Below are 25,840 nucleotides of genomic sequence, written 5' to 3' on the forward strand. Positions count from 1 at the left end.
CTACTTCACGACAATTTTTTTGAAAGTGAAATATTGTATGACTTTATTGACTTGATTTAGTCGTGGATGTGGTGACGTGCGAAATACCATCGTCTTGTTTTTTTGCGTCATTGATATTGCTATTACATGTACTCAAAACTCAGTTTTTGTCCCACCCAGTTGCTCGATAACAATTTTCCGCAGGATTATTACTCTTCACCACAGTTGAATTTTTCCACACTCATATACTCGAAATTACTTCATCGATTCGTACAGTAAAAATCAGTGTTTCCCAGTTGAACTCAACCGTTAAAAAACAATATTGCTATCTGTCTTCAAGTATAATTTACCATCAGGAAATGTGAAAGCTCGGCATTTCACCTTTTCAGAAAATCCACAAGAAAAGCCGCTTAGAATCTGATCTTGGGAATCGTCATCACGATTATATGCTTTTTTGAATGTACGTTCTGTTTTTGACAGAAAGGTAACAATTTTTCTGTGGTATATAAATCCTTAGACTTAGCAATAAAAACTGCTGTTAAGGATAATTCAAAGTGCCTTTAAAGATGGTGTCATTTTAAAATGTATCCTAGGCATGTAGAACAAAAGATTTCGCTGATCGGCGTTCCGTTAATTGAATTAACTCCTCGACATTGAAAGCGGGGATCTTTTCAGTTCGTGCCCCCCTCCAACTAAGTGGGTGCATATTTTTTGAACCCCACAGACGCACGTGCCATATTTTTACCTAATGATTTAATATGTAATGGAACGTGCTCTGTGACGGTGGGGGGGGGGGTAACGTACTGGGGGCACAAACGAACAAGATCCGAAAATGGCTTAGAAGGTGGTTGTCAGATAAGATTCTCCCAGACCGCTAAATTTTCACTTTTGAGTGCTTCAGCACTCGATTTGTTATGCGTGTTGGCAGCCTTATATTGATTTAATTCCTCGGCGTCATGCAGTAGCCCGGAGCTATCTGTCATATCATTTCAGAGCTGAACCATGAAATAAACATGCTGGATTTTTGCGCCGAGCTTGAATCTGTTCATGTCATATATTCTTAATTACAGTCTGGCTCTAAAACTTAAAATGACCCATTCGTCTGAGCACTCTGCACTTATTTTCTGCATTTTATCTTAGCAGAGCACATTACGGCACGCTTTCAATCTGAGCAGCAAAAATTACAGCAGCCTCTATATGAGCAGCTATATTTACCGCATGCCTCTATCTGAGAAGTTTTTTACACGCCGCAATTCTCTCTCTCTCTCTCTCTCTCTTAAAACGCGGGGAAAAGATATATACAAGCGAAAATGAAAGTTGAAATTCGAAATCCAGCTTACATGCTCAAGAAATGCAATGAAATAATTTAAAATGTGTTTAATTAATAAATGTTGCAATTAATTTAGCTCAAGTTCAAGTTCACTTTCTGACTGAAGTCCAGTTTGTTGAAATCCGATACATTCAACTTCAGCTATGATCTCGACCTCTGGTTGTCGCTCTTGGCTGTCGCCCCCCGGAAGTCATAATCGGCGTCCTCCGGCTTTCGCCTTGCAGGTATAACGCGACAGGGGGAGGCCAGCTTTTCACCCGTCATTGTCAAACTGACTGGCATTTAGGAACATCTGACCAACTCCCAGATAATAGAGTTAAAAAGAACGCACACATCTCCTGTACATCTGTAAAAAATGTTCCCCACAGGTTATATGTGACTGCTCAAAACAAAATTCGATTGGTGTTTCTTCTGCACATTGCCACAATTCAACTCAAAGTAAGCAGTGCACAAACGAACGAAAACCAAAGAGCAATCAAATCTGAAATACAAAACATATGAAGACCACTGAGTCTACAATGATTCAGACACTGGAAAAAGATGAACTGAAATGGAATGAAAACACTGGGATTGACACCCCACCGGCGAAGCCCGAAGCTTGTAGTACTACTACTTCTACTAATACGCCACAACTAATTCGGCCTCGCACATCGAACTCCACCCTCCTTCTACTTCCGCCTCCGTCCTCCCACCTCCGTCCTCGAACTCCGCCACTGACCTCCACCGACCTCCGCCACTGACCTCCACCGACTTCCACCACCAACCTTCGCCGACCTCCGCCGACCTCAACCGACCTCCACCGACCGCCGCCACCGACCTTCACCAACCTCCACCGCCCTCCAATGACTTCATCCGACTTTCGCCACCGAAATCCACCACCGACATCCGCCACCGACCTCCGGCCTCCGACCTCCACCTCCGACCTCCACCTCCGACCTCCACCTCCGACCTCCGCCTACGACTCCACCCCAAAGATGTAAATGCTTCAATATAAGGAATAGTTGCAGCTAGAATAGCTTTTGAGGATATCGCAATTTTAAAAAAATCATGCATGAGATCAATTAACTGAAATTTTCAAATCTATGTGAAACATTCTGCGCAGTGTTTGCCAATAATTTAATTGAAGCTGCGAAGAAAAAAGGCAGACTGCAATGATTCCTAATGGAGTCTGGGCGGACGAGCAAAGGTTTTTATAACTGCTGTTTTTCTGGTACAGTAATGGTTACAATTGAGAGTCAATGGTACAACGCTGTACAGCGTCAATGGAAACTCACTGTGAGCAAGGTTCAGGAGTGTATTATCTAGGCTGTTCAAGCCGTCATTTTGGGTTTTGTAGCAAAATCTTTGGAGGCTTTTTTTTCAGAGGACATTGTTACATTGTTCGTTACTCGTCGATTTCAAACTTCTTTAGTTTACAATATTTTTCATTAAACCATCTGGTTCAAACTTTAGATTCAACAACACAATAAAATGCAGAAAGACCAGTTTTACTCGTGTCGCAGAAAAACAAATACTTTATATTTTGTGGCCTTTTTTGTGTAAAAGCAGTTTAAAGAAGTGAAGCATTGGTACAATTGGAATCAAAATTAAATGCTTAAAATTTTTCTTATTAATTGTTATTTATTATTCATCACATAGGTGGAAAACTGCCTAGTAAGTATAAGTGCGCACATTGCACTGCTCCCGTTTTTCTCACCATAAACTCTTCTTAGCAATCATACAAGTCATATATGATTCTTAGAAACAATGCAAAGTCATATGACATGTATGAAATCTTGACAATCATACAAAGATCGTTAAAAATTGATTGATGCTTTAAAATAGAGCACAATAGATCAAACCAACAAGTCGTATTATAGTTTCAGCCAAAGTGAACAAACAAAACGTTGCCCCTATTAACAAAAAGCATATGAAAAATCATACTAATCCATATATGGCCTTATGGAATCTTGACAACCATACTCAGATCATAAGTAAAAACTAAAGGCCATCTAAAAGAGAAGAAATTGAAATATTTATTAAATTCTGAAGCCATAAACTAAAAAATTCGAAACGTAGTCTACAACTGAGTGTGAAAAAGTCACCATTCATTTTGTTATCAGAGGTGATAGTCGGTAGAAAACTTTTTAAAAGCTCGAAGAAAAACTTCAATTGTCGGGCAAAAATTTTCAACCCAAATTTTAGACTCCTAGCCATCCGCTCACCTCCGTACTAAGGCCATTCTGCTATTGAAGGTCCCGAAAAGGTTTTGAAGGCTTCATAAAACTGCCTCGTATCAATTTTTTTGGTGACATTTTTTGCTCCTTAATAAACAATGCTTCTGTTGCTTTGTTTTTATGTGCCTATCCAGAACCTTTTATGTGCCTGTGTGAAAATCATATATGAAAAATTGCAAATCTTATTAAGACCCATAATAAACTATAGTCAATGACTTGTATGGTATCATTATGATCTTAGTATGATTACTAAGAAGTGACGTGACGGCTCGGGTGGCGGATAAAGTTTTCGCCCTAAAATTTCGGATGCTTACTTTTATCTTACTACTGTTTTACTTCTCTTGAGTATAAATCGGGTTCACTCCACTTTGTCGAAAAAGTATACGTTTAACTATACCAATATTAGCGGTTTCAGGCGGTAACATTTTGCAGGATTAGGGATTCTTAGTGCTGAAATTTTCATTTTCTCCACTTAAGTGTCAAAAACACTCAGCGCTACCAACATGAAACCGAAAAATGTTCCACTGCTAAAAACTGCAATTCTTACAAGAAATCACCGCAAAAAATTTTTTGTCAGTGAATTGACAAAGGGTTGTCCACGTTTTAGCGATAAAATTTTTATTATTGCGGTTTTCGCGGTATTCAGCGCTAACAATAGCAATTCTTACACCCAATCATCGCATGTTTTACATCTTGTAGCGATTTTTAGCATTAAGACCTCAACCCTGACAGAAGCATGTATTATATGTTTGCATTTATTTTTTATCATGACTCGTTGACTCATCAACGGTTTTATCATGACTCGTTGTTTCTCCGTGGCTAAAATTCTTTAATGACAGAGGGAAAGTTAAGAATAATTTTTGCTCACAAAACAGATCTTTCCCTCTGTTTGCATTAAAGTTTGAAAATTTTGTATCAAGGTTTCGAAATGCTGTCCTGTTTGTTAATTTTATGTGGATCTGATAAAATGACGTCTAATAATTGCACCAATAATTAGTAAAATTAAGCAAAGTTACAGACTAGTAAGATTTTAAGAGTTCTGCTGCGCAGACGAAATTGACCATAACAGTAATTGCGCAGACGAAAAATTGACCATAACACCACAAACCTGCAGACCTGATAAACACCAAAAATGACCGAGAATGTAACTTTTTCCATTTTGCAATGTGAGAACATGAGATTAACATGAGCTTTGGCAAATTGGATTAAATTCAAAAGCTAGGATACCTAGGAGAAACTAGTAACTGAATTCTACAAAATTAGGAAATTTAAGAATCGTGGTATCCAGACTACAGATCTCCATTTCATAACGTAACGCAATTCCTTATAATCGAATTTACCAAAAATTTAAAACATACCCGGCAGATTGCCGGAAAATAGCCGCCGTTGATTCCAATAAGCATGATTGGGATTGAAAGAATAGAAGATATTGAAAAAAAAGATTTTTGTACAAAAACATTTTTTAAGTCCGATTTATTTTGATGGCATTTCGTAGTTGAACATAACGTACTACTGTTTCTTAGAGAGAGGCTACAGGGGCTACTATCAATACCAATAAGCAATAGAGATGGTAACTAAGACTTATAGGAGCGACGTTCAAATAGCGGGCATCTAAAATTGGGCTTTATGGGTTTATCCCGTTTCTAATTCTGACTTCAATTTTTTATACTGACTCTATTTTGCTATGCTTTGCTGAGCAACTGATGTTCAAAATCACTTTTAGCAGAATGAGAGAAGAGAGAAAATAGCCTAGAGAAGTCAAAAAGATATCACGCAAAATGTTGAAAAAGCGGCAAAATGAGGAAAAGCGAAACAATTTTTTATTCGACGAAGTAAAAAAACATAGCAGGACAAGTCCTGACGTACAATTCAAAGAATTTTCATTGACTAAACAGAAAACTTGACCAAGAACGGACTATGAATGGATTGGGAAAACCCCTAGAAAAAAATCCAGATCCAAAAAAATGAAAAAACGGTAAAAATCAAAGTGAAATTGCCGCATGTGAACAAAAAACCAATAGCGAGAGAGCGAATTTATGTTCAAACCCCGTTTTCTCACTCTACTTTAAACTTAGAGGAAAAAAATTTCACGCCGCAAAACCACCCGCTTTTTAGCTCCACTTCCTGTTTCGGTGTGACCAAAATCACTACTCTAATTTGACTTCAAAAATCATGAAAATGTGTGAACATATCGTAAAAAGACATAGCCGGAAGAATTCCGGAAGCGACTCGAAGCGTCAGAACTTCACTAACAAAACCGTAATTGCAATGGAAGCCACTACTTTTTGTATTAAACCATTAACTCGCTACCTCTCCAGGTCTGTTCTAAAAATTGGTGAAACTTAAACCACTGTCAACAAGAGAAACAAAATGCAGCAAAACTTTATATTATTGAAAACATTTGTTAACGTTAAGAAATCCAAATGACTAAGGTGGTCAAATACCTGATAGTCTGAAAAAGCTGACAAGGTTGTCAATAGCCCTCAAATAATTTATGATTCTAATTTGAAAAATATCGCGAAAGCAAACGGTAGATAATAATCTTAGAAACTAAGTTAAATCTTTTCAAAAGCGAAAGCTCAAATTAAAGAATCAGAAAACACCTATAATTAGACTTCTAATCACTGCGATTAAGACAAAAAACAACACACACCTGTTCCTTGTTGTACATAAGCTAGACAACATGATTTCATACCAAATCAAAACTAAATTGATCATAGAAAAGAAATAAGCAGCAGAAGAATATACAAAGGCAAAAAACTGTTTAAATTAATACCAAGGCCGGAAGAAAGATTTAGCAATTACTAATAAGTGAAATTTTGGAAAAAGCTTCCTATCAAACTCTCAGTACCACCTTATGTTAAAATAAATCAATTGCAAACCAAAGAAATGACGAAAATCTAAGAAAAAGCTGAAATCATTCTTTTTTTACTGTAAAAATCAAAATACCGAAAATAAATGTAGGTGCCAGCACAAAACTAGAATGATACTAACTAGAGTGTAAATATGGGCACAATGTAAGAAACACCGTAACAAAAAGACTTTCTTGATTTTTGAAAGTTAAAAATCAATTTGATTTTTGGATGTTTAAAATCAATTTAAAAAAATCAAAAGACGAATATGTTCCATTGCTCAGCATTCAGGACATACAAAAGATAACTAGTCATTCAATACAAAAATTTATCCTCCTGAAGAGAACAAAAAATAGGAAAGAGCAGATTTTATAAATACGAAACATTGAAACATTTTGCAAAAAAATGGTCACAGAACTTTCAAGTTAAGACTGCATTTATGAAAAAGTATGCCAAAAAATTATTAAATTTTTTTTGAAACGGAATTAAAGTCCCTCTTGTTGCACAAAAATACTTTCTAGTAGTTACAACCAAAATACAAACGAATAACTGACGAAAATCGGAAAAAAACCATCAAAATTGGATTAGCATATGTACAATTTTATGAAACAAAATTACATCGAGGCGGAAAGAGGCGTTGAGTATTGGAATTATCAAAGAGAAGTTGTCATATTAACTGATTTTTGACAAAAAAACGGTTAAAAGTTCCAAAAATGAAGAAATTAATACTAAAAAAAACCAAAAATCAACTAAACATTCAAGAATTATGTGCCATTTTCCATTTTGAAACTTATTTTCAGTCTCTGCAAAACACTGTGATATCAATTTCCTAGGTTGACATTTCAATATAGGATCGAAGAATAGGATCGATATAGGATCTACAAGAAACCAAATTAAAAGCAAAAAATTGGGCCACTTAGATGAAAAAACGGCTAAAAACGGTTATCTGTATGTGTAATCCAGTCAAAAACTACTTTTCAAAGTCAAAACGTCAGTCACTAAACGCAGCGCATGATCAAAAAACTTCTCTCGCTTAGCAAAAATCTGTTCACCAAGGCAGCTTTTCTCACTTTCGCTTTTAGGGCAAAATGCCGCGTGAACAAATCTACTTCCTGTAAAAAAAAACATAGCCGGAAGAATTCCGGAAGCGACTCGAAGCACCAAAACTTCACAAAAAGCTGAAGCCATTACCTTTTGTTTTAAAAAATTAACTCATTACCTCCGCGGGTCTGATCTAAAAATCGGTGAAATTTAAACCACTGTCACCAAGAGAAAGAAAATGTAGCAGAATTTTATTATTGAAAACGTTTGGTAACGTTAAAAAAGTCTGAAATTTTTAGGATGGTCAAAAAACTGATAGCCTGTCAAAACTGACATGGCTATCAATTGCCTTCAGATAATTAATGATTCTAATCTCAAAAAGATCGCGAAAGCAAACGGCAGATAAAAACTTTTCAAAAAAGACAGGAAAGTCAAAATTATTCAAAAGAGTGCTCAAACTTAAGAATCAGAGAAACACTACAATTAGATTTCTAATCAGGGCAATTAAGACAAAAATAATACATGATTCTTCCTTGTTGTATATATGCTAGACAACATGATTTCATACTAATTCAAAAATTAAATTAATCATAGAAAAACAAAAGCAACAGAATAATATTGAAAGGCAAAAAATTGTCTAAAAACAATACCAAGCCCGCAAGAATATTGCAATGAATAGTAATAAGTAGAAATGTTGGAAAAGACTTTCTAGCAAACTCCCAGTACTGCTTTATTTTGAATTAAATCAATTGCAAACCGAAGAAACCAAGATCTAAGAAAAAGCTGAATTCATTCCATTCTTTAACAACTGAAAAAATCAATATAACGAATATAAAAGTAGGTGCCAGGACGAAACTAGAATGATACAAACGAGAATGTGAAGAATATGGACACAATGTTAGGAACACCGTAACAAAAAGACCAATTCTTGATTTTTGAAAGTTAAAAATCAAATTTAAAAAATCAAGAAAAACGAGTACATTTCATTGATCAGCATTCGAGACATAGAAAAGACAACGAGTCATTCGAGACAAAAATCCAACTCTTTGGACAGAATAAAACAAGAAAAAGCAGAATTCAGACATACGAAACAATGAAACATTTTGCAAAAAAGTGGTCAAATATATTTAAGACTGCATTTCTGAAAAAAATTTATTTTCTGTTTTTTGCAAATTTTCTGTTTTTTCAAAAACTTAACACCAAAAAATGATTGAATTTTTATTGAAACAAAATTAAAGTCCCTTATGTTCCCCAAAATACTATTTCTAGTGATTAAAAGTAAAATACAAACACAAAATTAAAAAAAATTGGCAAAAAAACTACGAAAACCGGATTAGCAAATGTACAATTTTATGAAACAAAATTACATCGAGGTAGAAAGAGGCATTGAGTATATGAATTATCAAAGGGAAGTTGCCATATTAACTGATTTTTGAAAAAAAACAGCTAAAAAATCCAAAAATGAAGAAATTAATAGAAAAAAAAGCCAAAAATTAACAAAAAAATCAAGAAATATGTGCCTATTTCGCATTTGAAACGCAATTTCAGGCTATGCAAAATACTGTGCTGTCAATTTCCGGGGTTCAAATTTCAACATAGCATCGATTAAAAATTATTTCTACAAAAAACCAGATTACAAGCAAAAAAACTAGGCCACTTAGACGAAAAAACGGCTAAAAACGGTTTTCTATATGTGCCATTCAGTCAAAAACTACTTTTCAATGTCAAAAAGTCATTCACTAAACGCAGCGCATGATCAAAAAACTTCTCTCGCTCAGAAAAAATTAGTTCACACTGCAATTTTACTCGCTTTCCCTTTTAGGTCAAAACATCGTCTGAACGAATAGTACTTCCGGTAAAAAAAAAAACCTTAAGAAAACCAATACTCCTCTTCGAGTCGTAAAAAAAACCGAGAGAAAACCAATACTCCTCTTCGAGTCGAAAAAGGACAGCGCCCCAATACAATTCAAATTCTTTGAATTGTAAAAAAAATAGGAGCGTTATAATAGCCGGCTGAGAAGATGAGGGCGGCTATTAAAAATGAAAAATCCCTCAGCTCAAAATTTGAGTTGTGACGCTTCTCAAATTTTCAACTCAAATTTAATAACCAGAGATAGAAACTATTTTATCCGATTACAACAAAGTTTGTGTATAATTAGCTTCAAGTTATTAAGGTGTTTTAGTCATATATATTGTAAATTTTATTTTGGAATTCGGATACTAAAAATTGTAGATTTTAATTACTAGATTTAACAACCGGATTCATTTTTTAAACGTAACTCAATCCTATAAAGTTAGGAAGAACCATTTTGCGGAAACCAGGCTGCAAAAGATGTAGCTTGAATACCACATTTTAAGGTAACAAAATTCCACGAGTTCAAAATCAGATACTCTGCTTCACAGAATTTAATAATTTTAGGTCACTAATGGGTCAAAATAAATACAGGCATTGCTATTCAAAATGTGGATAAAAAGTGGATGTGCGCTACTGTAGAAAACTCTTTCACCATGGTTCATCCCTGTCTTTTCTAAACTGAGAAGCAAGCTCAGATTGGAAAGTTTCGAGCAGGCCTTTTAAATACATTGTTTGAAAGCAACTATTATACATTTTTCTTTTGGAAACGGGGACTTTACCTTTTCCTCCTGTGTTTGTATCATCATCATCATCGTCGTCGTCTGCAGACGGAGACGGAGCAGCAGACTTGCATGTTTTAGTAGTTAGGTCATCTGTGCACATATCTAGTTTAATCTTCCCATATAATTCGGCATCAAGAGTATCCTTCAATTTGCAAAAATTTTTATCTTCCGCGAAAAGAGCGCTTCCTAGAGTGTCCTCGGCGATCGCGGCAGCAACTGGGGAAAAGACACAAGCAATATAGTCAAACGTAGTTGCTCCTCGTTTTTTGGATGCGGATTGAATTGTGCTCTGTTGACATTGAACATTCTTTGTAGAAACCCCAACGATAATGTAGAAAGGTGACGTTGGTTTCAGGTCGGTATCTCCATCGCAGCTGTTAATTATCTCACTCGCACCTGTGAGTTTTTTTCCCGTTAAATGCGTGTCAGTTTCAGTTGAGATTTTGAACTATTTAATTGTGCGGAATGACGATAATAATTGCAAAGATATGTAAGATAAGCGGTGGAAAGTTTAAAGATATTGATATAAATATCTTTTCTCTTCCAGGGAAAGAAGGTGGCGTAAATTCCTTATTACCTGAAGATAAGGTATATGATTATCAAAGATCAATTCAACTCTGTGAACCCCTGTATGAGTCTAGCCACTGAGAACGCACTTATAACAATGAGATTCTTAATAATCGTTCTAGGTCATGATTTGTGTAGTTTCTTGGTAGTCATACAAGGATCATACAAAAATTAAAACCTACTCCTCGTGAAGGGTGCATCTACGAGTTCTTGGATTCCATGTTTGCGTCATATATGAAAACTTGGATTTCATACAAGGATGATATATGATTTCTTTGGTTTCATACAAGGATCGTACTAAGAAATCGAGTACATGATTCGGTTCTTTCCCATTATAGCCCCCCACCCCCCCCCCCCCAAGCTTAGGGGTCAGAAGATAACCTATAACCCCCCCCATCATGGTAAATATACCATAATGGGCAGGGGGGCTATATTTTCATGCCCGGGTCGAGGTTTGGTGGTGAATTTTCGTAAGAAATGCGGTGAAATGCGGTGAAAAAAATAATTTTCACCGCGTATTTCTTACATCTTTTTGCGGTGAATGCGGTGAATCGCGGTGAATTATTTTTTTTCACCGCGTTCTCAGTATTCTTACAAAAAAGAATCGTCCCTACACGGGTTCGAACCTCTGACCTCCTGCATGCCTTCCAATGCTTATTCCACTGCGCCAACTGTCACTTAATTGTTTGTTAATTCTTGTGAATTTAAATCAGATTGAGTAAACTTTGGAAACCATATGCGGTGAATTTTTGTAAGAAATGCGGTGAAATGTGGTGAATTATTTTTTTTCACCGCATTCACCGCATTCACCGCATTTCTTACATTATTTTGCCATAATAGTCTATGCGGTGAATTTTTGTAAGAAATGCGGTGAATTTGGTGGTGAATTTTTGTAAGAAATGCGGTGAAAAGCGGTGAATTATTTTTTTTCACCGCATTCACCGCAATCACCGCATTTCTTACGAAAATTCACCGCATTCACCGCATTTCTTACGAAAATTTACCCAAAAACCTCGACCCGGGTGGGGGGGGGGGGCTATAATGGGACAGACCGCATGATTCTTGTATGAAATCAAAGAATCTTCAACATGGGTGGTTGCCAAGGGTCAGCCCGGGCTCATTGTTAGTTGTCAGAAAAATTGGAAATTTACATGGTTGAAGCTATAAAGGTTATTCTGGTCAAGATACAACTCGCCAACTTTTGAAGGGCATTGTTCTACTTGAGGTGCTTTCGTTCAATTTTAAAAGTTTTCAGCACAATTGGAATATCCTCCATTTAATGCCATTCATCTGCGTGCTTGCGGTTATCTTCTTGCGGTTTTAATAATCTACCATTAATTGGTTCTTCCATATTATAGCTTCTAAGAAATAATAGCCCATTTTTAAACGTTGAAGGCGGAGAACGCTCAATGTTTGGTCTGTATTTTGATTTATATCTCACCTAATCAGCGTGGCAAAATTCTTGCATCGAACCATAGCTACCATGAAACAACTGATAATGAAAGTCGTGCTGTAGTTATACATATGCCATGCGTAACTAATTTTCTTGAGCAAACAAATGCTCTTTTCTTGAATGATAATGTCGGGAATAGCATTTTTACTTCCCGGTTTGACCTTTCTTGGGAACCATATATGGTTAAAAGTCATACAAAAAAGCCATACAAAAATTTCGGATCTTTTCCGTTTGTGCCCCCCCAGTACGTTATGCTCCCCCCAGTGACAGAGCACGTGTCATTACATAGTAAATCATTATGTAAAAATATTGCACGTGCGTCTGGGGGTTGCAAATAATATGCACCCAATAAGCTGGGGGGGCACAAACGGAAAAGATCCAAAATTTCTTATATGATTGTGCTATGGTTGCCAAGAATTCCATATACGATTCTTATATGGCATCCAATGGTCAGCTATATGGTTGCCAAGTTACCTCATAAACACCATATATATGGCTTGGTTATGATTGCCAAGAAAAGTTCATGTTGGTCAACCCGGATTTTTTTATCGTGTAACCGAAGTACTAAACTTTCGGCTCTTTCTCATTATACCTCTCACCCCCCATCCGCCCCCACAAAATTGTAGTGTATTATAAGTCTAAAGCGTACATATTATGGTCTGTTGGGAGATGGGTATCATGATGGGAGATGGGGGTATACGTTATGTGACCACTAATGTGCGCGGGTTCTAAAACGGGAAAAACCACACCCCATTTTTTGGAATTTTCCCATTAAGAAGCCCACCCCCCGCAATTGAATGGAAAGGGATCTTCTCCGTTTGTGCCCCCCCCCCCCCGGTTACAGAGCACGTGCCATTACATAGTAAATCATTATGTAAAAATATGGAACGTGCATCTGAGGGGTGCAAATATTAGATTGTTGCCAAACGAACTCTGGATCTATTCTGTTTCGGCCTCCAGTGTTTTTATAAACCCCCAGTTACAAATTATATGTTGTTATGCAGCACGCTACTATGTAAGAAAATAGCACGTGCGCCTGGGGGTCAAAAAAATTAGGGTCCTTCCCATTATAGCCCCCCCCCCCCAAAAAAAAAAATTACAGCCCCCCATTATGGTATAATTACCATGATTGGTGGGCTATAGGTTATCTGACCACTAAGCGGGCGGAGGGGGGCTATAACGGGAAAGACCCAAAATTTATGCTTGTAGGTCACAGAACACGTGCCATTACATAGTAAATCATTATGTAAAAATATGGCACGTGCGTCTGAGGGGTTCAAATATTATGCGCCCACTAAGCTGGGGGCACAAGCGGAAAAGTTCCACAGAAAGATCTTCAAGTTTTGGCGTCAAAGAATTCCGAAATTTTTGATGCAGCATGAAAATGGGAAAAGAACGAGCCTGGGTATTTGTAGCCTCCTGGTTTGAACCACAGGTTAACAGCAGCTTGGCTCAACGCATCAATTGCTGCGGCTTTTCCTCCCGCCTGTTGAGCACAATAGGTGATGTAGGAAAATTTTTTGGTGTTTTTATCCTCTGCTATCGTCAGAGCGCTGCTCGTACAAGCTGTAGCTGCTGCTATAGAAGTGAACGCAGCCTTTGCCTCAGCCTTATCTGTCGCAATTTCTTCTAAAGGTTTTTTCACACCCGTCATAGCCGTATTTAGCATTGTCATCACCTTGGCAGTGACGTCTGTTGCTGCACCCAATACCATTGTTGGCTCTAATGTTAACATTGAGAGCACTGCGATGACACTCCAATCCAAACACATCATTTTCTTTGTCTTTCCTTAGAAAAATATGGATTCGGTTTAAATTTTTACATCTAATTCTGTCCACAGTCAATGCAACATACAATAAGTGTGGTCGCATAGCTTCCCACTACGATTAGCCAAATATACAAGAAACGAGAACGAAAAATTGAATAAAAAACATCATAAGATGCAGTAGCTTCACAAGTATTAGTTAATTTGGATCTTTCCTGTTGTCCCCCCCCCCCCCCACCGCAGCTTAGTGGATGCATATTATTTGCACCTCTCCAGACGCACGTGCCATATTTTTAGATAATGATTTACTATGTAATGGCACGTGCTCTGTAACTGGGGGGCGCATAACGTATTGGGTGGGGGGGGGGGCGGTGCAAACGGGATAGATCCGTTAATTTTTTGCAACAATTTGCCATTTTGCCTTACTTTGTAATTCTTTTCAATCTATTTTGTTTAAGCACCCCAACTCATTTGGATCTTTTACATACCCTCAAGACGCACGTGCCATCTGTTACATAGTAGCATTCGCTTACAAATTCGTGAATAGGGGTTGAAAAACGACGGGGTTGAAGAAAGATCACATTAGGTTTTTGGAATCTTTTCCGTTTGTGCCCCCCCCCCAGCTTAGTGGGTGCATATTATTCGCATCCCCTAGACGCACTGGCAATAACTTTACATAATGATTTACTATGTAATGACACGTGCTTTGTAACTGGGGTGCGCATAACGTACTGGGGGGGGGGGGGGGGCACAAACGGAAAAGATCCGGTTATTGTTTCACCGTTCCTTTTTCCGGCAAAACATGAACCAAGTAAGTCCTCACTTTTCGAAATCCAGATGAAACGCAATAACTTCGACGACTGTTTTGGAAGGAAATTTTGACTACTTTCTGGTACAGTTCTATGACCTCTAGTTTTTCTTCTTCTCCGAAAAACACATAACAATTTAAACAAGAATCAAGCGACTGGAATTGCAGAGAAAATGGAACTTCTATATTTTACAATTGGTTCAGGTCTTAAAAAAACCAGATGTTGCTTTTAAAAGCAAACCGTAAAACCCGAGATCGAAGATGTCGTTATAATAATAATAATAATTGTGGTTTCTGCGTAATCGCAGCGGAACAGCATTAGGCCTACAGTAGCCTGTTTTCAGCTGCCCTTTTTCTTATTATTCCCCACATTTCAGACTGATCTTTTTATGAGCAGCATTGCTCTTTTTTTTGGTGACTATAGTCACTTTTTTTTGCGTCTGAAACTTTCACGTGGTACCATCATTGCAGCCAACATTGGTCAGGCTATGGTCAACCTGAAGCTATGGTTAAGTAAGAGCTCATCCTCACACAGACAGCTTCACGGAGGCAGGGGATTGAACTCTCAATCATTGGTGTGCGAACCACACACCTTACCTCTCGGCTATCACGCCAAAAACAATTTGATGCAAAAGTTATTGTTTGAAAATCATCTCAATTCACTACAAAGTGAAATGCTGACTGCAATTTGCGCCTTTCATCTAGTGATGAATGGCATTCAGTTGAAAGTTAGAATTGTTGTTTCCAAATTAATAATGCCATCAGTACTAGACTAAAAGAACAAATTTTTCAAAAATTTCAACATAAAAGTTCAAAGCAAACTCCAATAAATCAATATAAAAACTCTAACTTACTTTGAACAATTCTTTGTTGGACTGGGAATCTAAATTCAAAACTTAAACCTGAAATATTATTGTTTGATAAAAAAAAACTTTGATTGATAAAAATATTGTTGTTTGATAAAAAATAATAATATAATCCTTTCAATAACAGTATCACTTTTTTTGAACTTTCTTTCGCACTTTTTCTATAAATTTTTCATTCTGGAGACTTTTTCTTACTTCACAACTGTGGCTGTAAATTACTTTTTATCACTGCTGTTTTGCTTTTCAATTGCGCATGCCCTGCTTCGATTACCAATGTTACTTGGTTTGTTTGTGAGTTACGGATAGTTTTGCTGAGTGGTTTTCAATAGTTTTATATCGGTTTGCAGCTTTTGTGTAATTCAAGTCAACTGTTCCATTAATCGCAATAAGTGATAATGGACCACTATCTCGCATTAGATGGCTGATCGGAAATATAAGTGCTGCAAATAGTAACACATTCACAAAAACCAAAATTTATGTTAAATGAGTTCCAGACCGGTTGCAACAAACAGAGTTTAGAAATTGACGACCATTCCAAATCCCACTACATGTATACATCCTCCCGCATTTGAAATCAATGCAAACATGAGGACTTGATGCCCGAATTGGAGGGAGAAGGCTTAAAAAGCAAAAAGAAGCTTCAAAGCGTTTTTGAAAGACGTTTTTCATTTTTGAAAAATAAATTAGCACTTAAGAATAAAATGGAGGAAATGTTATGGAAATCAAAGAAAAAACACTGTCAGCGACTTGCTCAGACAAAATTGAAAGAAACTTGTAGCCAGCTTGCCACAAAGACGGCAATGAATGTTAGCTACAAAAAGTGTCTATACCCCCCAGTACGCTGTCAATCTGATCTGCCTGTAATGCAGAACTATTTGAGCAGTTCGGCGAGGCTGTAGAATTTAACATCTTTTGCCATATCGCAAATTATCACAATACAACGGTGACAGTGGCATGAATCGTTTAGTCAGTTGAAGGGTGAAATAAAATCTAGGTCTTCAAAAGATGGTGGTAAATTGAATTATTTGGAAGCGCTCTTAATTGGGAAGAAAAAATGACTGCTCTCGACGAAACAGCATACTGGAGCATAATGTAAAACACGATGCAGGCGAAAAGATGACCAGAACCTTTATTTTTGTGTCAGAAAATGTTCTAAAGTGCTCCGCAGCTTCAAAATTTCAATTAAATAAGAGAACCAATAATTGCAGGATAATACGATTGGTACAAATACCAATTATCAAAATACTGTAAGGAACATTGATAACTTAATGTACGAAGTTCTCAAACATTACCGACTATAGTCAGGTGAGTTGCCCTCAAACAAATGGCGAGCGGTTGACGTTGCCCATAGCTACCTTCGGTTTAGACACACTACCACTGGCCTAATTAAAGGGCCTGAATTAAGCACTACAGCGGGGAGGGTAGCTCACGGCGATGATGGTGAGACACACGGGGTGTCGACGTTGAGCATATGTGGGATGTGGGGTGATGGTGGAGGTGGGATGGGGGTTGTCGAGAGCGCTGTGTTATGCCTGGAACAATTTACAAGCTTACGGATTGGGGGTCAAGTGGGTTGGGGCGGGGGGCGGGGGGTCTGATATCGGGGGGGGGGGGGGGGGGAGCGGGGGTGAAGTTGTTGGTCACATTCTAAGAACCGCCCTCCATACCATGAATTTATGTCTCCAAACCTACATAGTCTTGTAAATCGATAGGCCACAAGAGAAGTTACTACCCTTCTGGCGTTACCTGTTTACACCCGTTTCCGCTTTGAGTTCGGACATTCAAATTGGTCAGACAAAAAAACGGCCCAGTGAAAAAACGACCAAAGAACTAATATATTTGCTACAAACTTCGTCTGAGTGCACTTAATTATAATGTTTTAGCAACTGGATTTTGTTGTTTATCTTGTTTTTTTTTCGTTTGTGTTCCCTCAATATGTTGAATAAAATTTTGAACGCGGGAAGGCTTCTATCCAACCAGAACTTGCGTCTACAATTACTAAGATATTGCCTTGGTCCTTAACATAGTCCCAGTCTATGTGGAGCCGTTCCCACATGCCGGCTTCTGGCCACGTAGAGACTGTTTTTCCCAGGCTAGACCAGTTCAATTGACAATTCTTACATTAACTAACAAAGTGTTGAACGTCTTGGGTAATGCCAGGCCACCAAGATATCATTCTGACTGATGCCTCAGTTGCATTCTTCCCGGGATGTGTCTCATGCGCTTTTGCCAAAACCAAGTGTCGTAGTTTGGGTGGTATGAAAGGAGCAACACCTCTGAAGATGATTCCATTATGTAAAGTAAGTGCATCTTTCTGTTGTTCGAATCATTTTTCCGCTTCTGAACATTGTTTCCAATTGGCCGCTTTTGATTCGTTTCATTAGGTCCTGGAAGAGTGTTTGTTCCAAGTTCAGTTTGATTTCCGCTTGGGTCACCAAATCACTCTGGGCGAAGTAGATGTTATTGATTGCGAAGCACACTCGATCGTTGTCCGATTCGTCTTCGTCAAAATCCATTCTGCTCAAAGCATCTGCATGGGTTATCTGCTCTCCTGGCGTGTAATTCAACTCATAGTCAAAACCCATTAGAGCTTTTGTCCATCTTGTGATTCTCGCTGATGCTGTCTTCGGGATCTCCTCGTCTGGTGCAAAGAGATATTTGAGGGGTTTGTGGTCAGTCTGTAGGGTAATTGTCTTCAAAGAAGGAATTGTTTTAGTCTTGTGACCACAAACACAATTGCCAGTGCTTCACGCTCAATGTTTCGAGTAGTTTTGCTCCGCTGGAGTCAATTTTCTTGATACATATATGACTGGATGTCTTTCTTGCGAAAGAACCCCTCCAACGGCTTTTTCAGAGGCGCCAGTAGTAACTGTTGCTTCTTTTGTAGACTATATGGCTGTACTAGTTGGTTAGCACATAGTTCATTTTTATGTCTTCAAGGGCTTTTTGTTGCATTTTGCCCCATGAGAAATCGCTATTTCTCATGTTATTTAAGGGTAGCATTTTGTTGCAAAATCAGGAATCTTTCTTTCGTAAAAATTAGCTAGCCCAACAAACGATTCGAGTTGTTTATTGTTAGTTGGTGTTTTTGCATTTTTTATTTTTCAACGTGTATGGGATCTGGTGCTATCCCTCCTTTGAAATGGAGTATCCCAAAAAGTTATCTCTATCGACTGGTTTTGAGTGAGATTTTTTCTCATTAATAGTAAAATTTTTCTCACGTAGTTGACTCTTGACTGCAAGCATTCTCTTGTCGAACTGCTCCTTGGTAGTTCCATACACCAATACATCGTCTTGAAAGATCACAACACCTTTGATACCTTTGAGTGTTGATTCGATGCAATTCTGGAAGATTGAAGAAAAGTTTTTCAATCCCTGAGGTAGTCGGCACATCTTGAACAAACCTTGAGATGTGTTGATTGTTCTTATATTTTTTGCTTCTTCTTCAAGCTCAATTTGATAGTAGGCATCTGAGAGGTCAATTTTGCCAAAGTATGAGGCCCCATGTAAGTTGTGGGAGATTGTGTCCATGTCTGGTTTTGGGTAGTCCTTATCCAAGACCTTGCCATTGATTTGCACCTTCAAGTCCACGCAAAGTCTCAGTTCTCCACTCTTCTTTCTCTGCCACACCACTGGAGATGCATCAGTGACTCCTCCTGGCTGTACCGGTTCAAGGATGTCTTGTCTGACCATTTTTTCAGCTTCTCTGTGACCTTGTCTTGAAGAGGTAGAGGTATTTTTCTGGCTTTGCAGAACATTGGCTGTGTTACTGGTATCAGCTTCACATGAGCTTTGTAACCTTTCACAGCAGGTAGGTGCTCGGCTGTGATGTTGTTCACACCGTGCTTGGGTAGAAGTTCTCTACCAAGTAGTCCAAATTCTTTATCAGACTGCACAACTGCTAACAACTTTTTGCGTGAGCCTGCTTCCGTTCCACTCAACGTCACAAGTAAGTGATCCCAGAAGCGTTTTTTGATGACCATCATAAGCTTCGAGATGTCTTATCTTACCATCCTACTGAGGTTTACCAAGCTCAGTCCATGTCTTTGATGATATCACTGTGCTATCTGCACCTGTGTCTACCTGCATTTTTTACTTTGCAGTTATTTATTGAGATATATTCCCATGTCACAGAACAAGCTAAAGATTTGTTCTTTGGTATAAAACATTCCCATCTCCGATGCTGGAGATGCTTGCTCTGAGGAAACATTTTCTTCTTCGCAAAAGTTATACTGTTTATTGTACTTACCTGAATTTGGTTGGTGTTTGCTTCAACACATTTTTGAGAAGTGTCCCACCTTTTCACAGGTGTTGCATTTTTTACTTAGCGCTGGACAGGGTCTACTAGAGTGTGGCTTACCTCCACACCTAGTTTACATGTTGTTGCTTTTATTAGCCGTAATTTTTTCATTTGGTTTTCGAAAGGTCTTTTTGAAGTTGAACCCAACTTCTTCTTTCACATTAAAGGTCTTATGACCTGATGAACTTGCAAAAGCCATTGCTTGACTTTTGAACTGTAAACTCCCGGTCATTTCAGTAACCGAAATTGCCTGGTTTTGCTTTAATACCGTCTAGTAGTCTAAGTTTTGCTTCAGGGTCCCTCAACCTGAGATAAACTTTATTTTTACCAACTCCGCTTCGGGGTTGGCAGCTGTTTTCAGTTTTTCGAAGTCACAATAGCGTGCTTCTTCTCTAAGACGTGCTAGGAAGTCGTCGTCTGACTCCCCTACACCTTGTATTACGGACAGAAATTTAGCCCTTTCTGCCGTTACTACTCTCTTTAGGAGAAATATAATTTTGAATCGCCAATCTGATGTCATTATACGGAGTGTCTATCAAATTCCGAGAACTCATTAGGCTCCTAAGTTTAATAATTGCATCTTGACCGCACATACTAAGGAAGAGACTGGTTACCTGTAGGTCCTGTACAGTACCATCGTTGTTGACCTTGTCCTCTTTCTTCTCTGCGCGATATTTCGCCACAAAAGACATAATCCACGCAGTAGCTGATTCTGCATTCTGTAGATCCAAAATTTGTCTGTCTGTAGCTGGTCTGGGCACCATTGTCGTGGTCGATAACATGGGTCAAAGAATTCAATAAGTTGAATTTTAAATTAAATTTTGAACTGAAAATATACAAAAATTAGCTTGTATTTATAGTAGTTATCTATGCGAAAATATACAGAGAAGATTTAGATTAGCTAAAAATATTTTACAAGATTGGCATGATTTGATTGGCGTGTAAATAGATCTTAACTCCGAATCCCGGAGGTGATTTTCTATTTTCATCAACATTTCATGAAAATCATATATGGCTTGGGTACAATCGAGTTCATTAGTTGGAGATCGGTGGATGTTAGAATCAGGTTCCTGTTAGTGGGAGAATTGGCTTCTGACATATGATTGATAGGTCAATAAGATAAAGATAGCGCCAAAACAAAAATAGAATTGAGTTTAGTTTTGTGGCCATTACTTATCGACACAGCAATAAAGTTCGTCAGGTAAGTTCTTCTTTCGTTCTTTGAAACTTTAATAAAGAAAACTTCTAGGTTTCTTGACGTTTCTTTGAAATCATCACATTGAGAAACATTCGGTTTTTAAACATAAGAAATCTTCGGTATGGTTGTTTTTCTATCCAAAAACGTATCATCGTCGTATCGTCGGTATCGTCGTTTTTGTTCGGTATTTAATATAAGGATTCAATATCATGAGAAATTTTGTCATTTTTGGCTAGAAAAATACATACCGAAGAATTTTGGATCTTTTCCGTTTGTGCACCCAGCTAAGTGAGCGCATATTATTTGCAACCCCCAGACGCACGTGCAAAATTTTTACATAATCATTTACTATGTAATGACACGTTCTCTGTGACTGAAGGGCGCATAACGTACTGGGTGGGCACAAACGGAAAAGATCCAAGATTTCTTATGTTTAAAAACCTGAAGTTTCTCAACGAGGTTTGACTATCTTGAGCCTCCAGGTGTTTCAAGATAAGCAACAGAATCTCTTTGATTTTAAGCAGATTCAGGTAAACTATGCTTTTGTAATCTCATAGCCAAGTGTTCAGTTCATTATTCAGATTTTTTCTATTATAGCCCCAATTATTAATATCCTATTAATTCGTATTATTAACCACTTATTCTTCGATATGAGCTCTTTGATCTTCTCCATGTGAGCTCATGTATAGGGCTCCATAATGATTATTTTAGAGTCTTGCCCTTTGTATAGTGATGATCAAATGGCATTCTCTGCCCATTATATGCTGTTGTTTAAATGGCGTTCTATGGGGAGTCGAGGTAAAGTACTGTTCAACTCAGCTTTTTTTTGAAATAGTTGCTTAATTACAAACTTTATTTTATAATATCCTCCACTATTGAATCCTCAAAGCCTATCAGGCCTGGTTCAGAGATTTTCCGGATCTTTTCCGTTTGTGCCCCCCCCCCAGCTTAGTGGGCGCATATTATTTGCACCCCCCCCGACGCACGTGCAATATTTTTACATAGTGATTTACTATGTAATGGCACGTGCTCTGTAACTGGGGGGCGCATAACGTACTGGGGGGGGGGGGGGTACTGGGGGGGGGGATCCGATTTTCCAGAGGCCAGGTCTTCTCAGAAAGATGTCAGAATGATGTCAAGCCACCCCATTATGGTATATTTACCAGGGTGGGGGGCTATAAATTATCTAACAACTAAGCTTGGGGGGGGGGGGGGGTGGGTAAAATGGGAAAGACCCAAGACTTTCTGGGCAGAGAGAGGTCAAAACTTGGGTTTTCCTGGACAGAGTAGAACCCGTCTTGGGTTTCTCCGAGAAGAGTTAGGCTGGATTTGAACATAGGATGCTTTTTTAAATCAATTAGGGCAACTCTTGACTGTTTCTGCACTCGTTTAAAAGTTTTGTGAATATATGGATCTTTTCCGTTTGTGGCCCCCATTACGCTATGATCCCCAAATTACAGAGCACGTGTTATGTTCAATCATTATTTAAAAATATGGCACGCACGTGCGTCTGGGGTGTGCAAATAATATGTACTCACTAAGCTCGGGGGGTGGGGGGGGGGCACAAACGGAGAAGATCCAAAAAAACACTTTGGTAGTTCTTGGGTTGGACTACCAAGACATGGTGCCTCTCTGGGTAGAGAAAATCCAAGTCTTAGCTCCCTCTGCCATGCTTTAGAATCCGTTTCTTCTCATCAAGCTCAATGATTTATTATATATGCTAATATGAGAAGTCAAAACTGAGTGTTTGAAATTTGCATTTTTCCGATTGTTACCTATTATAACTCAGATAGACATTAGCTGAGATCTGGATCTTCAAAAGAATCAGGCATGGGGCCGTCTCAGACTTTGTCTGAATCAGAGCTGATGATCTCGGTGGACATGGTACGGGCTACTAGAGCTATTTGGCTCCCATTACGGGGCATACTTCCCGTTACACAGCAAATTGCTTGAAAAATATTTACGTCCGTTTAGGATTTGCAAAAATGCGACCATTAATATTGGGGTTGTGCAAATTATTGTTGTAAAGATGCAAAACTTTTGAAGTATGGGATCCCCACTGTCTTACAGAAACCATATTGTGTTCAGTATGTTATGCACCCCCAATGCTACAAAGTGACGTCTCATCAAAGCAAAGGTGGGATCTTTTCCGTTTGTGCCCCCCAGCTTAGTGGGCGCATACTATTTGCACCCCCCAGACGCACATGCAATATTTTTACATAGTAATTTACTGTGTAATGGCACGTGCTCTGTAACTGGGGGGCGCATAACGTACTGGGGGGCACAAACGGAAAAGATCCCAAAGGTGATACTAAATAGACGAATTCTGCGCTCAAAATTTGGGTCTTTCCCATTATAGCCCCCCCCCCCCAGCTTAGTGGTCATACAACCTATAGCTCCCAAATCATGGTAAATATACCGTAATGGGGGGTATATTTCCATGGGGGGGCTATAATGGGAAAGACCCCAAAATTTTGTGAACCTTGGGATGAGTTTCGACCCGTTTTCTAAGGTTTTATGCTTACTATACCCCAAAATATGTCTAGTTCCCAATTACAATACACCGTTAATAGGATAGAATCTACTCTCTGACTTACCTTTTATACCTTCCCAGATTTTTAGAAAAGCAAAACTTGAAGGATTCTTGCAAGATTCTTCGAGATTTTGAATTACGCTAGAACATCTATGATTCATCATGACTGTCTGGAATTCGCATCCTGGACTTTATATCACTCCCAACTTGCATGTATTTAAAGCTCTTTAAAGCTTTGAAAGCTTTAATTAAATCTTTATTAAAGTGCTTATTGCATGCTCAAAATACGCGCGAATATTAGATACCCAAATTGAGCGGAAACGTGCTACAAGATTTGTTACCTAATTTTTGCACCGAATGTTCTTTTATTTCGCAAAATTGGCGGAACCCCTTTTGCGAAAAGTAAGATACAAAGGATGTCTCCTAATTTCGTTCATTGTATGTATCTAATTTTCGAGCCAATTTTACTATGGCGGAAATTTTGGGGTATACCTCTGCATCGTAATGAAGAGCAATAAATAACGTTTGCAAGAATCTTACAAGTTTGGAATCATCTCACAAGATCCTTGCAAGGTTTGAAATCGCTCATCACTAGGGTATACTCACCATGATTGAAGGCTTTACATTGCCCCCATAGCTTTGGGGTATAATGGGAAAGGTCCTGTAGTTTGCCCCTGCCCCCGGCCCCTGCGTTCTGGGTAGATATTTTTGAAACCCACGCAATGGGTCCGTCGAGCTATAATATTGTGAATCTTTTCCGCTTGTGAACCCCGCCAACACCCCCCCCCCCCCCCCAGCTTAGTGGGTGCATATTATTTGCAACCCCCCTTCCGACGCACATACCATACTTGTGTATAATGGTTTACTATGCAATGACACGTGCTCTGTAACACTGGAGGGGGGGGGGCATAACGCACTAGGGGAGCACAAAAGGAAAAGATCCAGGATTTTGTCAGCAATAAATACATCAACAATTTAGACACATCTGCCGTGGTCACTCACCTCCCCAGTTACATCATAGTAAGTTCTTGTTAAAATGTGTCACGTACGTTTTGGGGGGATACAAATAAAATGCACTCATTAAAGTGGGGCTCATAAGCGGAAGAGATGCGTAATTTTGATGCATAATTATATCCCCCCCAGCTTAGTGGTCAGATAACCTATAGCCTCCCAATCAGGGTAATTATACCATAAGGGGGGGCTATAATTTCATGGGGGGCTATAATGGGAAAGACCCTTGATTTCTTCCCAATGTATATAGCAAAAAGGGCGGTGAATAGAGAGACTAACCTGTACTCTTGAATAAACGTTGAATACTTCAATTATGTATTGAAATCCTTCAAATATGTATTGATTATATTGCAAAGCACTTATCAGCTAGATATGATCGGACAAAAATGAAAGCAAACCTGTCAAATTTCCCGCCTAGATCTGAGAGGGAATTCGATTCTATTTGCAGTCAACCTCAGTTGACATGATCACTTCTTTATGAGTCAAGCAACTTCTTCATGTGTTTGTCATATGACACATATCCTTTTTTTCCATATTCTTTTTTGCGAACCAAAATGTGCATAGATTACGTAGATCGAATGAATTCTGGGATCCATTCTGCTTAGCCCCCCCCCCCCCCCCGAGCTTAGTGGGAGCATATTATTTGCAGCCCACAAGACACACATACCATATTTTGCATAATTATTTACCCTGTAATAACACGTGTTCTGTAACTGGGGGGGGGGGGGGGGTCATAACGTACTGGAGGGGGGGGGGGGGGTCCTTCCCATAGGTTATCTGACCACTAAGCTGGAGGGGGGTGTATAATGAGATAGACGGGGGGGGGGGGGGTGTATAATGAGATAGACCGGGGGGATAACGTTCTGGGGGGGGGGGGCACAGACGTAACAGAGCCAATTTCTATTATTTGTAGGAAAATTTGGGCCTCGATCATCCAAATATTATGCATAAAAACTGAGGGTACGAGAGAAAGAGGTTACAAGCGGGAAAAAAATCCGGCTTGCCGACTATAACTTGTGTTCCAGGTAAAACAAAAGACCCACGGGATCAACTCTGTTTCAGCCCCCCCCCCACCCGTGTTTTTTACGCCGCACAGTTACAAATTATATGTTCTGATATACCACGTTCATTTGTAAAAAATAATAGCACGTGCGCCTTGGGGCGTAAAAAATACAAGACCACTAAGCTGGAAAGGGGCAAAACAGAAAAGATCTGATCCATGCATTCAAAAAAATTTTTAAAAGAAAACGGATGGCTGCTTTCTTCTGAGAAATAAAAGTTCGG

The 25,840-nt window shown here is 38.6% G+C and overlaps 1 protein-coding gene and 1 long non-coding RNA gene across 2 annotated transcripts; both read right to left on the reverse strand.

Moving 5' to 3' along the window:
* Window positions 1-1,832: 1,832 nt before the first annotated feature.
* LOC142338111 (uncharacterized) lies at window positions 1,833-16,827 on the reverse strand. Its single transcript, XM_075387743.1, has 5 exons — window positions 16,807-16,827; window positions 13,477-13,863; window positions 10,053-10,451; window positions 4,634-4,641; window positions 1,833-2,264 (listed from the first exon to the last, which is right to left on the reverse strand). Exons 2-5 carry the CDS (start codon window positions 13,847-13,849, stop codon window positions 1,833-1,835), a joined length of 1,212 nt encoding a protein of 403 aa, XP_075243858.1. The 5' UTR covers window positions 13,850-13,863; window positions 16,807-16,827.
* Window positions 16,828-24,150: 7,323 nt separating this feature from the next.
* On the reverse strand, window positions 24,151-24,979 carry LOC142338553 (uncharacterized). Its single transcript, XR_012758989.1, has 2 exons — window positions 24,836-24,979; window positions 24,151-24,281 (listed from the first exon to the last, which is right to left on the reverse strand). It is a non-coding gene; the product is annotated as an uncharacterized LOC142338553 (long non-coding RNA).
* Between the last annotated feature and the right edge of the window lie 861 nt (window positions 24,980-25,840).

This window comes from Convolutriloba macropyga, chromosome 4 (assembly GCF_964194025.1).
Source record: "Convolutriloba macropyga chromosome 4, txConMacr16.3, whole genome shotgun sequence".
In the NCBI taxonomy this organism is placed as follows: domain Eukaryota; kingdom Metazoa; phylum Xenacoelomorpha; order Acoela; family Convolutidae; genus Convolutriloba; species Convolutriloba macropyga.

Bases quoted from the DNA above. Each gene is read 5' to 3' on its own strand.
- LOC142338111 (XM_075387743.1), bottom strand. From the start codon at position 13,849: ATGATGTGTTTGGATTGGAGTGTCATCGCAGTGCTCTCAATGTTAACA. The intron at 10,452-13,476 runs GCTCGTTCTTTT...AAAAACTCACAG, and splicing joins AGGAGGCTACAAATACCCAG to GTGCGAGTGAGATAATTAAC.